This window comes from Boleophthalmus pectinirostris, unplaced genomic scaffold (assembly GCF_026225935.1).
Source record: "Boleophthalmus pectinirostris isolate CB_2022bp ecotype Guang Dong unplaced genomic scaffold, ASM2622593v1 HiC_scaffold_2, whole genome shotgun sequence".
NCBI classification, from domain to species: Eukaryota; Metazoa; Chordata; class Actinopteri; order Gobiiformes; family Gobiidae; genus Boleophthalmus; species Boleophthalmus pectinirostris.
The window spans coordinates 43,054,355-43,068,840 of NW_026571152.1; the positions used below are offsets into that span (position 1 = coordinate 43,054,355).

The following is a 14,486-nucleotide window of genomic DNA, read 5'->3' on the forward strand; positions in this document are numbered from 1 at the left end:
TAACAAAACTCTGAAACAACGGACTCGGTATTGGAGCCTCACACAACACTTTGCCATGATTCCTGTTCTGTGTGTGGGTGGAGCCTCGCACCTGTGGGCCTGTGTGTGGGTGGAGCCTCGCACCTGTGGGCCTGTGTGTGGGCGGAGCCTCGCACCTGTGGGCCTGTGTGTGGGCGGAGCCTCGCACCTGTGGGCCTGTGTGTGGGTTAGAGCATGAAAACCCGACCGAAGTCCGATGAGAACCTCTGTTGGGGCTCGGTTCGGACTCGGACACATGAGCGCGTCAGCTGTTTCCTGTCTCCAGTGGCTCCAGTGGCTCTGAGGCTCTTAAATGTTCAAAGATCAAACTCTGCACTAGATCCAAGTCCAAACTGTGTGATTATTATTTGTGAAATGTGGAGCAAAACATCAGATCCAGGATTAAGCCAAAGATGTTCATTTTGTCTTTTTATATACTTTAACTTTTTGGGTTCTTTTTAAAACAACAAGTTCAAACGCTGGATCAAGGACGACGGTGAAATCAGGAAACGAGGAACGGACAGGATTAAAGGATGACAGCGCGTTCCTCCTTTCACACACCTGGGACACCTCCTCCAGAGACACCGGGCGACGGGAGGCGTGGTCAGTCTGAGCCACCTGCAGGTCCATCAGGCTGACCACACCTACAGGAAGTAACAACAACTGATATACGACACGTCACCACCAACACCGGTGACAGTTCTGAAGATGCAGCAGCAGCAGCCGAAACATGTCAACAAGGTAAACACACTTTACTGCATTGTCTTTAAAAAGAACCTAAGAAGTTAAAACAGATCCAGGATTTTTAAAGCATAAAAGATTGGAGATAAAGTGGTGGGGAAGTCGAGTCACTGTGGAGAATCTGCAGCTTCAGCTCGAGTCGCGCGCTGTGTGCACGTAAACAGACACATGTGAGGAACTACTCTCACCTTTTTACTTTTAAACAACGCAAAAAAATTGACTCACAGCACCGTTTTGTGGACTGGGGTCATTATTTGCAGAGGACAAATTCCATGGATAATGTGGATGAGACGCTGCACTTTAATTCACGACTTTATGAAAGGTTCAGAATAAAGTCTAATCATTATTTTCGCTTTATCCTGAGTTTGTATTTTGTGTCTCTGTGGGTCATTAGGCCTGTGAAAAAAGTGGGATTTTAATTGTGTTGGGTTCAGACACAAATATCTTAATAATGATCGGCAGTGTTGGGAGTAACAGATTACATGTACCGGAGTTAAGTAATCAGAGTACAAATGATGAGTAACTGTATTCAGTTACAGTTACTGTTTCAGTGAGTGGTAACTGGATTACAGTTACTTTGTTGAAATAAATGGATTACACAGAGGGATTTTCCCTGTTTTCACATTTTGAGCTAAATCCCCCCCTTTTTTTTTCTTTTTTTTCTCAGAAATTCCACTCATGGCCAGAAACTAAACCAGATCTAAAGTAGATTCTAAACTAGAGCTAAACCAGGACTAAACCAGGACTAAAACCAGGTCTAAACTAGATCTAATCCAGGTCTAAAACAAGTCTAAAACCAGGTTTAAACCAGGACTAAATCCTGCTGTGTGGACGTGTTTCTTCTTCTATCAATAATATTTTTAATTTGGTTCAGTAAAATCTGGACTTTTTATTTTCTTTTATCAGACAAAACTTCTTATGTGAAGATTTCCTCGTCTTTGCTTTCTCTACAGCAAATCAAGTAATCCAAAGTAATCAGATTACATTACTCACTTTAAGTAATTTAATGGATTATGTTACAAACTACATTTTGGTGTATGTAATCTGTAATCTGTAGGGGATTACATTTTAAAAATCACCTTCACAACACTGATGATCGAGCTCGAGTCAGATTCAATCACTGCTCTGTGGGACGCAGGCCGGACTCAAACTGAAAAATTGGCTCTGTGTGTGGGCGGAGTCTCGTACCTGTGACTCTGTGTGTGGGCGGAGTCTCGTACCTGCTGCTCTGTGTGTGGGCGGAGTCTCGTACCTGCGGCTGTGTGTGTGTGTGGGTGGAGCTTTGTGTGTGTGTGGGTGGAGCTCTGTGTGTGGGCGGAGTCTCGTACCTGTGGCTCTGTGTGTGGGCGGAGTCTCGTACCTGCGGCTGTGTGTGTGTGGGCGGAGCTTTGTGTGTGTGTGGGGCTCTGTGTGTGGGCGGAGTCTCGTACCTGCGGCTGTGTGTGTGGGCGGAGCTTTGTGTGTGTGTGGGGCTCTGTGTGTGGGTGGAGCCTCGTATCTGCGGCTCTGTGTGTGGGCGGAGTCTCGTACCTGTGACTCTGTGTGTGGGCGGAGCCTCGTACCTGTAGTTTTTTGCCGCTCTGTCCGATGGAGCGTTCCAGAGCTCTCCCGCTGCCCTCCAGCTGCACGCTCTGCCTCTCCTGGGCTTTGAGCTCCGTCTTCAGTCGGAGGACGTGAGCTCGAGCCTCGGCCGCCGTCACCCACTGGGTCTCCTGCCTCTCGCGCTGCACCCGCTGCTCCTCCAGACCCAACTCCACCCCCTGGAGGAGAAGAAGAACAACAACAACTCAGACACTCGCATTTAAAGCTCCGACTTTTTCTGAGCGTGAAGTCGTGTTCTAATGTTGGTTCCTCCTAAAAACACACCTGGAAAAACAATTCGTTCATTTGTTTTTCAATATAAAACCAAGAATAAGAAAATAAAAAAACTGTTTTCTTCATTATTTGTCTCCAAAACCAAAATGAAAAAACAGATAATGATTCGATTTTTCAGTTTTCAATTTTGTGTTTAAATGAAAAATGGAAAAAACAGATAACGGCCGTTTCCCGTTTATGTGACTTCCATGACTGCGATGTCGGACTGAACCAGGACTGATCCAGGTCCGGGTCCAGAGCGGGACCAGAGTGGGACCAGAGTGGGACCAGAGCGGAACCAGAGTGGATTCCGAGCCTCCGCGGGGTCTGAGTCTCAGCTTCGAGCTCCGGCCCTGCAGTGGGCTCTGAGCCTCCGGTCTGGTCCCACTCTGGTCCTGGTCTCGGTCCCGGTCTCGGTCTCGGTCTCAGTCCTGGTCTGGTCCCGGTGTTGGATCGGTCCTGGTTCAGTCCGTATGCAGCGCAAAAGTCCGACATCACAGTCACTGAAGTCACGTAAACGGGAAACGGTCGTTATCTGTTTTTTCCATTTTTCATTTAAACACAAAATCGAAAACTGAAAAACGAATCTTTATCTGTTTTTTTCATTTTGGTTTTGGAGACAAATAATGAAGAAAACTGTTGTATTTTTAGTTTTCTTATTTTTGATTTTATATTGAAAAACAAATGAACGAACGACACACGGATTCTGGAGTTTTGTTTGTTTCATTCACATGTTTGAGTCACTCTTTATTATGAGTCTGTTTCATCTCCAAATCTCACTCTGTTCCACCTTGTGATGTCATGTAGTGGTCGTTTTCAAGTGAACAGATCGTTTTATTTGAGTTCAGTTCAGATTGACATTTCCGGAGCTGAAATGATGTTTGTTTTTCAGGTTTGTTGGAGAAGAAGCTCTTCGTGTGCAGGAGTTTTTCTGGAAAACAGCCTCAGTCTCACTCCTGGTTTTTTCTTTTATTGATACGTCGGTCGCTCGGACAAATTCCTTCTGAGGAACCAAAACGTCACATGAACAAAAGAAAACGAGGAGTGACAGAGTGTGGGAGTTTTTCTTGAGAAAGACTGAAATGATCTGAATGATTCAAGTGAAGCTGAGTAGAGTTTATCCTCCTCCACGTCCAACACATTTTGGGTTGTTCAGACTTTTCATAAATAGTTTTTGCAAATCATTATTCAGTTGTGACTTTACTGTGTTTCATCAAAATGATTAAAACATAAAATGACTGTTGTGTGAATGTGAATGTTCAAAATACAATAAAAAATTGAAGGAGCCTCATAAAATACATGTTTGGTTTCAAATTAAAGGTCTTTTTCTGCTCTTTCAAAGAAAATTTATTCCAAATTTATTTATCACTACCCACATTGCATTTCCTTGTTTTTAACAGGATCCTCACACATAAACTATTTCAAATTTTCAACATTTGGTGAATTTTTTTAACAGTCCTACAAGCAAGTTTAAAAAGGGGCTAAAAATGGTACGCCACGGAAATGAAAGTTTTTTGTTGTTGTCATTTTTAAGTTCATATAAAATGACTGTGAGTTGAGAGACCAAACCTTCGACAGATGTTATTTGAACACAGAGTCGAGGAGCACAAACCGACAAAACTTCAGCCCTTTATGTGTGATACTTACGGAGACATCGACCTGTGAAAACGGACGAGAAAAAACTGAGCTGAGTTGTGTGGTCCTCTGTGTCTTTTATTTATTTTTATGTGTTTTATTGGTTTTACTGATTTAATTTATTTATTGGTTTATTTATTTCTATTCTATGATTTAGTTTTAATTTTATTTTACTGGTTTTATTATTTTAAGACTAGTATTATTTTAGTAGTTTATTTTATCATCTTATTATTGTTGTTATTTTTATGTTTTTGTGCAGCACTTTGGAAACAGTTTGTTTGTGAAATGTGCTGTAGAAATAAAGTGGATTGAATTGAAAATGACGCAATTTGACACATCCTCCCCTCACTGAATGAGCTGTAACTTGAAAAGTAATGATTGAAAATCAGTAAAACTTCACAGGGTTGGTACATGATCGTAAGGGACTATTTGTTTTTGGTTTTTTTTCAAATTTTTTTGAGATCGAAGTGCGTGGACATGTCCTGCCCTAATAAAAATATTATAAAAATATGATTTGTTTTTGCACTCATCAGGTCCCGATCAGCCGAAATAACAAAGAGAAATCAATAAAACCACAAGAGTTCAGGTCCTAGGAGTTTAAAAACACAATGGAGCTCTTCCTGTTTTGCTACATGACATCACAAGGTGAAACAGTGTGTTTTCTGTTTGAGAGAAGAACCTAAACATGCAGGTTTGTGAGTTAAACATGTGTGAATGAAACAAAACACAACTCCAGGTGGTTACAGCCTCATCAGCAGAAAATCATTCCTCTTCTATTGGTTTGTCAGCAACATTTCTCTTGAACAACTGAATGTTTATTTGATGAAAGCAACAGGGAATAATCCCTGGATATCAGGAAGAATGAGTAAACTTTTGGATGTTTACCAATTAAAAATGGCTGCAACATCAACATTGTTAGAGATATTAACAGGAAAACACATAATCATGTATAACAGCATCAGCTAAGACCAACATGACTTAATTTGTTGGTTTACAAACCCACCAATGTTTATTAAAAGAAAAAGATTTAAAATAAAATTGAAATGAAGGTTGTAGAGCTCGAATAAAATGTGTATAAAAATAACAGCACCAGACATTTGGGTTGGATTTGTCTTTGGCTTTTGAAGTTTGACCATGTGAAAATAGAAACGGCTGCTGTGACCTTGGAAAATGGATCAAGGTCAAATGGCTGCTATGGGACAAAGGTCATGGTACTAGGGGTGCGCAAAAATATCAAAATATTGATATATCGTATCGCTTAATGTGATGATACAGTATCGATATTGTGGGCTGCTGTATCGATATATCGTCAGGAGTATTTTTGGTGTATTTTACTCAGTTGTTTTGGTGCAGAGCTACAGTTTTGTTGCTTGTTTAGTGGAAGAAAACACATGACACATTTCACATTTTCCCTGTTTTGAGGATTGAAATGGGTGTGTTTCATATTAACTTTGTGCAAGAAGTGGAAGTTAGTTGCACAAGAAGTATTTTTTTATTAAACTGTATTGAATCGATTTGAAATATATCGTCTCAAATTGAAAGTTCACTGTATCGAGATATGTATCGTATCGGCAACTTCTTAATGATACCAGCCCTACATGGTACAGATAAGAACTTGGCAGAGTGAAAAGGATCTTGTTGTAAAAATCATTTATATTATAAGCAAATCTAGTTCCCATATTGAAATACACTGGAAAAGTGAACTTTGCCCTGTAAAGATCCACAAAGTCACTGTGACATAATCCAAGAACTGGAAAGAGATTTGTCCAGTCATGGTTAACGGACAGACAGACAGACAGACAGGACAGACAGACAGACAGACGGATGGACGCTGGACAGTGGGTGATGGCATAAACTCAGCTTGAGCTTGTATCCTTACAGTTTTCAATACGACCTGTCGGGTTCCCCAGAGCAGGAACATTTTTATGACACGTCTAAATACGTAGAAATAAACTTTGAGCTGAGCTAAAAATATCAAGGCCTCTTATTTTCAATTTGTTCGCAAAATTGGAAGTTCATATAAAAATTTATGTCTTTATGAACTTTGAGGTGAAAATTTGGAAAATACCCTACAACACAGGTGTCAAACATACGGCCCGGGGGCCAGATCCGGCCCTCCAAGACCTTTAATGTGGCCCTTGGGTGATTTTCTACAAAAATATTTGAATTATATTTTCTATTAAAATCGTGTTAATTTTCTGTGGTGTTTATCACAGCAGCGTCTCCAGCGTCTCTGTACGTGGCCCCTCCCACCAGAGCAGCACAAATGAAGACTTGTCTCTTTCCAAACGCTCTTAAAGGACGATCGTTTTGACTGTTGACCGTGACACCCTCATCAGAAAAATGTCCAACATGAGAAAAGTGGAGCCGAGTGCAGGATTTTACAACAAAAATGGACTTATTCCTGTTTACAGACAAGTTCATGTTAAAACTTTGTGTTGAAATTGTACATTTTTCTTAAAGTTTCAGGTTGTTCATAATATTATAATATTTTGTCAAAGAAAGAGTTCATCAATTAAAAAAGATTTCTGTAATAGATTTGTGTTTCTCTGCACAAATATTTGAACTTATTGTTATTTTTGGGGTTTATATGACATGAGTTTTCTGATCCGGACACTTTGGGATCAAAGTCGGTTGGACACGACGCCCGGAACAAAATGAGTTTGACTCTCCTGCCCTACAAGATCTACTGAAAACACGACCTGAACATGGATTTTCTGACTAGAAGGTCTCCTGATGATACGGCTGACCCCCTCCAGGTCCTTGTGTGTGACGAGGAAACTCCATCAGACCAGAGAAAAGTGTGACTTCTGTAGAACAAATCCATCTCCTTTGTTCTGTTCTCACCTGGACCATGGCGAGCTTCTCCTCGATCTCCTGCTCACACCCCTGCAGACGCATGCGCAGCTCCTGCAGACGCTCCTCCAGCTGCCGCTCGCTCTCCAGCTCGATCTGCAGCTCCGTCGCCCAGAACTCCTCCTCCTCCATCTCCACCTCGTTCTTCCTCAGATGTTTCTCCAGTCGCAGGATCTCCTCCATCAGACCCACGCCGTTGCACAGGTCCCCGGAGCCCCTCGCTGCTCTCCGGCCTTCATCCCAGACGTGCAGCTCCGACTCGTACGCCTCCAGTTTCCTCTCGAGAACGTTCAGAGTCTCTCGCTGAAGACCAACTAGCCTGACCAGGTCCTCCATGCGACAGGCCCACAGGCTCGGAGACGCCGTGCCCATCGCCGGGACAGTGTGGTGATGGTGACTTCCCCCGTTTCCGTTCAGGTATCTCCGTTTGGCGTCGCCCTCGCTCAAGGGAACGCCGCTCAGGATGTCCCTCAGACTCCTGGGCGCTCCGGTGAAGGTCAGGGACTTGCGGCGCGGCTCTCGGCGGCGCAGGGAGTGGTCGGCGTTGGGGTGGCGGAGCTTGGCGAGGGGCGGGAGGCTCTGGCGGTGCAGGCCTCGCTCGGGGCCTCTCAGCGGGGGGCCCTCAGACGGCGGGCGCTCGGTGAGGGACGGGCCGGTGCGGTGGAGGATCAGCTGCACGTCGCCCGCGTACTGGCCCCAGGTGTTCAGGGACGCCACGGGACTCTCGTGAGGAGCCAGGTGACGCTCGGTGTCTCGCCATTTCTCCACCAGAGTGTATCTGCCCGTACGACCTGAGGGACGACAACACGGACAAGAACATGAACAAGAACACGGACAAGAACATGAACAAGAACATGAACAAGAACATGAACAAGAACATGAACAAGAACACGGACAAGAACACGAACAAGAACATGAACAAGAACATGAACAAGAACACAGACAAGAATATGAACAAGAACACGGACAAGAACACGGACAAGAACATGAACAAGAACATGAACAAGAACACGGACAAAACATGAACAAGAACACGGACAAGAACACGAACAAGAACACGGACAAGAACACGGACAAGAACATGAACAAGAACAAGAACACGAACAAGAACATGAACAAGAACAGAGACAAGAACATGAACAAGATCATGAACAAGAACACGGACAAGAACAGAGACAAGAACACGAACAAGAACATGAACAAGAACATGAACAAGAACACGGACAAGAACACGAACAAGAATATGAACAAGAACATGAACAAGAACACGGACAAGAACAGAGACAAGAACACGAACAAGAACATGAACAAGAACATGGACAAGAACATGAACAAGAACCGAACAAGAACATGAACAAGAACACGGACAAAAACACGGACAAGAACATGAACAAGAACACGGACAAGAACACGGACAAGAACACGGACAAGAACACGGACAAGAACACGAACATGAACAAGAACATGAACAAGAACACGGACAAGAACAGGGACAAGAACACGGACAAGAACACGGACAAGAACACGGACAAGAACACGGACAAGAACACGGACAAGAACACGAACATGAACAAGAACATGAACAAGAACACGGACAAGAACAGGGACAAGAACACGGACAAGAACACGGACAAGAACGGACAAGAACATGAACAAGAACACGGTTAATACACAGAGTTTTATTTGGTAATACTGTGGTGTGTGGACTGGACTAAACTGCACATGATCACAGAGTCTCTGAGCCGGACTCATGAGCTTGGTTTCACTTGGTGGAAACCGTGTGACCTGCAGCATTAGTATTCGTTCACTCGACAGTAGACGGGGACGTCTTTCCCCGAGATAAAATTCACCAAACATTCTCTTTGTTCCGGCTTTAAATCCTCGATCTCAGGAATCGTTGCCGACACAGAATGTCTGTCTCTTCTCTGATTGGCTGGTGCCCAAACTCGCATGTTACAGCCACGGGCCTCGAGCTCCTCCTATAGCCATGTATGTTTAAAGTCTCTGTGTGCATGCAAGCCTCCAACTACAGATGGCTGTGATTGGAGGATTTAATTTAAGATGGCACCTGGAGGTAACATCTGGCCAATCCTGGGCCTGCACCTGGAGGACCTGCCCCTTCCACTCAGGGCAGCTGTTGTGTCCGTGGACTTGCCTGACACCTTTGTTGTGTCTCTCGGTGTATTTTGGTTGAGACACTAGAGTCTTTGTGACTTAGAGACTGGTTTTGTTTTTGTGTTTTCATTTTGTATACTTTGTTTGTTTTAGTCTACTTTAGTTACATCCATTTTGCTACTCTGTTTAGAGCCTCTTTTTGTTAATTATTGAAAATATCATCTTTTGTTAGCTTCACCTTAACAATTCTTTTAAATAAATCACAACTTTAGTTTTACCATTTTTAAATCTTGGTTATTTTGTTCCTTCCCCCTGTCCCTAGCAGAGTTGGGTCGTCCGGGGTTTTTGCAAATCGTCCAGTGTTTTCTGATTCTGATCTAGTCACTGGAGAGAAATGAAACTGAGCAGAGACACTAGGTGACGCCAGACTGACTAAGTGTCTCTGTGCTGAGTTTATATCTGAACTGATGTAAATAATAAACATTTGTGTGTCTGAACTCCAGCGTCAGTCGCCTGAGCAGCCAGACTCTGTCTCTGTTAGAATCTAGAAGGATCTGGAATCAGACCATAAAATCCTCTGTCCAAACATGACTTTTTCTCCATCCTTTATCCACACGACACCACCCCCCAGAATCTAGCCAAGTTAACTTGAATTAATAAAGTTTTGTCAAGATTTGAGTAAATTTCACTTGAAGTCAAATGATCTGCCAGTAGAACAAGACTTAAAATATGAAAATACATCTTACTACACTAAAAAAAAAAGAAAAACAACAACTTTTTGCACTTAAAATAAGAAACAAAATCCAATTTTGCTTGAATTAAGAAAAACACTTGTTCCATTGGTGGATCATTTCACTTGTCAATTTGAATCGACTCAAATAAAGTCAAATCATCTTAATTTAAGTCTTTTTAATTTAGCAAGATATTGTTTCTTTCCAGTGCAAACATTGGGGGCGAGGGGCAGTAAGTGTCTTGCCCAAGGACACAAGTGCCCTTTGGATCAGAGGTGGAGCTCCTGAGACGATCTTTCTTAACTCCAGTAGTTTCAGAATGGACGACATGACGACTTGGGCTGGAGACTAAAGAAACTGTTGGTCGAGTAAAGATCTGCAGATGGATCAGTCGACTGAAGGACTCCAGCTCGAACAGGAACATTAAACAAACTCTGATGTTGTGAGTCTGTCCCACAAACGTGTTTTTCGGCAGGTCGCTGGTGTATAATTTCAGCGTTGCCCCGTGACAAACCTTCTGTGGAAACATATGATTAAAGCGTTTAAGATCCTGTGGAGCTGAGTCAGAGTCGTATCAGATCTCTGCAGCCTTCATCACGTCTGCTCCAAACAGAAGAGGCACAGGAGGGTCTCAGTGTGGAGTTTGGCAGGACGGAGGGATGAGTCACTCTTTCCCTCCTCTTCCTCCTCCTCCTCCTCTTCCTCTCCCCCCGTCCTTTTATAAAGCCATAACAGAGTCTTATACTGGGGCCCGTTCGATCTGAAGCACCACGTCATGTTCTAGATTTACACTCGAACTGTTAACGCTCAAACAAAAAACACTCTTACACCTTCTTCAAACTTACTCTACGTTCAGTCTGCAGCCTGAAGTGACCCAGATCTGATTTTTTGCTCCTGTATCTGATCTTTTAATGAATCAGATTTTTTTCAAATGTGACCCAGGACACTTGGGCTTCGTTCAGACTGCAGGGTGACTTTTTTGTAAAATTCGATGTTTTTTCGAGGTCGTTCACATTTCCAGTTAAATGTGACTTGTGTGTGACTCCAGTGTGAACATTAAACGGTCCAAAAGTGTCCCACATGTGACACTGGAGACACGACGACGTCAACCGCAGCGAGCGTCTCTGTGTGTCGTTCGTTCATTCGTTTTTCAAAATAAAACCAAAAATAAGAAAAAAACCCAACTATTTTCTTCATTATTTGTCTCCAAAACCAAAATGAAAAAAATGGATAACGATTCGAATCATTCGTTTTTTCAGTTTTCGATTTTGTGTTTAAATGAATGAATGAATAATGGAAAAAACTGATAACGACCCGTTTACGTGACTTAAAGGTTGTATGGAGGATTTTTTTTTGTTTCAAATTGTCAGTGATAGATTATATAGATGCAGTCGCCTTGTAATTATGATGACCAAAAAAAAGAGAATAAAAATTCATCAACTCTGGACGTGGTGGGGCTAAACATTTGCCAATAGATAACGACACTGCCTCGTTATCTGTGAGCTGACAGGCTGTCAATCAAACTCCCTACGTTTCTAGTGTAACTGACTTGCCTGCGCCGCCGGTACGTGGTTTACGTACGACTGTCACACAGTCCACAGACGCAAACCGCACAGACGCTGTTTACTCCACCAACGCAACAGTTCTTAGCGGCTTTTTTTGACCTATATCTTCCTCGCAGTTCGCACAAAGTTTGTTGCAATGGCGACAAGAATCCAGGAGCAGTTCGCCGCAAAAGAAAGTCCGTTTTTGAGGTCGCTGAAAGAAGAAGACAAGGGGAAAAGCAGCGAAGCCAAACTAAGGTGATTCTTGGAGATTCATTCCAGCGATGGCGCGACTGAAGCAGACGCAAGGGTCTAAAGACTGAACCACTGGTCCACAAATTACTCCTGGACAGGAAACTTCTGCTTCTGCTTATTATGAAAACGTACTTTATTTCCAAGAGTTAGACAAACGTTTTTCAGGACACGAAAGCGATATCCTATGTCTGAAAACGTAATTTTCAAGGCAAAGAAAGAGTCCACTTGCTGTTGCGTGTTGTAGCTAGTTCATTCGCACTGAATCTCCGCGCAACCTTCTCTGCACCCCTTTCCTGCTCCTCTCCCCGCTGCCCGATCCGCTCTTCCCCCTGCTCCTCACTTCTCCGTCTTGTCTAACCAACACTGTAGTTAGTTGTTTACAAGTCATGTGCAGCGGCTGTAAACAAACCTGTTTGTGGCGTAAAGAGGAGGAGGGAGGAGGTGTTTCTACGTAGGAGCTGTAGGGGAGGGGAGGTGGTTTCACACATGCGCAACATTTGAAAAAGGACAAACAGTCGCTGGATTTCTCGTTCCTTGGAAAATCCTCTATACAACCTTTAAACTGAGATGTCGGACTGAACCGGGACCAAACCGGGACTAATCTTGGACTAGGACTTGGACTCTAGGACCGCCCCTGAGAGAACCCCGAGCCCGTGGAGCAGGGTGTCCGCAAACCTCGATCAGGCGTCAGCTGTGATTCTTCCCATGGAGTGTGGAGTTCTGCACCGGTCCTTTCGTTCGCGGTTATCGTTATCCGTCGCTCTACGTGGGGCAACTCCGGGCCCGTCCCGACACGCAGAATCATAACGAAGGCATTTCACCGCTGCAGATATTGTGGTGATTTTAGCGAATTTGTATGAAGAAAAACGAAAAACCCACCACTTCGAGTAAAATATCAACATTTTTTTCCCTGTAATGCCTGATAATTTGTTACTTTTATAACGAGTTACTCCCAACACTGGAGTTCAGACACAATGTTTGTATGACGAGAAGAACGTTTGTGCACATTGAAGTCGCATGTCAAAAGATCAGATATGTATCGGTTTCAGGAGCACAGATCCAAGTGTCCTGGGTCACGTTTGAAAAAAAAATCGGATCTGTGTGGTTCAGACTGACATTAAAAGATCAGATACAGGAACATAGGGGCCAAAAAAAATCTGATTTGGGTCACTTCAGGTGCAGACTGAACGCAGCCTTGGACATGTGCTCCTAAAACCGATACATGTCTGATCTTTTGACATGTGACTTGAGTCTGAACGGACAGGTCACATTCATCCCACCTACACGTGTCACAAATGTTCACAAACGTTCTTCTCGTCAGATGAAAACTGTGTGTGAAGCAGTGAAGCACAGATCAATCGCTCCACAAAACTCCACATCCAAAAACCTGGTCCTTCTCCTTCTCAATCTCCTCCTTAAAACAAATCATCTGTTGATGTTCTGACTCCGGTTCGACAGCAGCTTTAAAATCTCCAGGTGCTCGATGCTGCACTTTTGGGGCGTTTAATGTTCACACTGGAAATCAGGCACAAGTCACATTTAGCTGGAAATGTGAACGACCTCAGCTCCCCCTGCTTTAAACACGATTTCCACTAAATTAAACATGATTTCAACTAAATAAAAGAGCTTTAAACACGATTTCAACTAAATTAAACACGATTTCAACTACATAAAAGAGCTTTAAATATGATTTCAACTAAATTAAACATGATTTCAACTAAATTAAGAGCTTTAAACTTCATTTTAACTAAATAAAAGAGCTTTAAACACAATTTCAACTAAATTAAACGATTTCAACTAAAGATTTAAAACAAACAAATTTCAACTAAATTAAACACAAATAAATTTCAACTAAATTAAACGCGATTTCAACTAATTAAAAGTTCTTTAAACACAATTTCAGCTAAATACAGGTGCTTTAAACACGATTTCAACTCAGAATTCACAAAAAAAAAAATCCAATTTGAGCATTAAGCCCTGCAGTTTGAACGTAACCTTAGAACAAAAAACAGCGTAACACTTCCCCTTTAAATAAACCTGGTCCCTTTTCCTGAGACTCACCTATGGCCTGGGCGAGCGCGATGACCACTTCCTGACAGGTGGTGGCGTCGGTGACCCCGCACACGACCCTCTGGACTCCATCCACCCACACCTTGAGCTCCATGGCGGGTCAGAGCCTCTCCGCCCTGACCGGCCCCACATGGGACGCTCGGCTGTGGCCTCGGCAGCTTCCACCCGCAGGAAACCGGAGAAAAGAAACAGGAAGTGTGAGTCAGGACGCGCTTCAGGACACAAAACGCACGGAGGAGGTTTCCACGGGCGAGTTACAGGTCAGAGCTGCGGAGAGGCGACCCCGCGCACTCTCAGGATGTCAATAAAACCAACTGTAACTGAGTAAATGTAAAGTCGAGCTGTTTAAAGTCACACTGCGGAACATTTCAGGCAGAGCAACGACGTCTCCATAAAAACAAGCAAAAACTTACATATAAAATGCACCTTTTTTTCCTTTTTTTTTGGTGGGATAAGGCTTGACGTAAAAATAAATTATAGTTTTACACAAATCAAGAAGCAGTTTGTGAAGAAAAAAAAAAATAGAAAAGTATTTTGTAAATTACAGGAAGTGGGGGAGGGTTCTATTTTAGTCCCACGCAGATGACATCACAAGAAGAGAATTCTGTCCAAAGGTCTGGTACAAGTTTACAAAAGAAACATGATTTTATGACACTTTAAATGTGAT

General features: G+C 43.1%; 1 protein-coding gene across 1 annotated transcript in view; it reads right to left on the reverse strand.

The window, feature by feature from the left end:
- LOC110170290 (ras association domain-containing protein 8) overlaps window positions 1-14,486 on the reverse strand; it is a 61,535-nt gene that overhangs the window by 18,105 nt on the left and 28,944 nt on the right. Inside the window, exons 4-6 of the mRNA XM_055155229.1 lie at window positions 13,811-13,977; window positions 7,096-7,895; window positions 2,322-2,519 (exon numbers count right to left, since the gene is read on the reverse strand). Of these exons, the coding sequence (XP_055011204.1) occupies window positions 2,322-2,519; window positions 7,096-7,895; window positions 13,811-13,913 (1,101 nt within the window). The 5' untranslated portion in view covers window positions 13,914-13,977. The remainder of the gene's footprint in view (window positions 1-2,321; window positions 2,520-7,095; window positions 7,896-13,810; window positions 13,978-14,486) is intronic.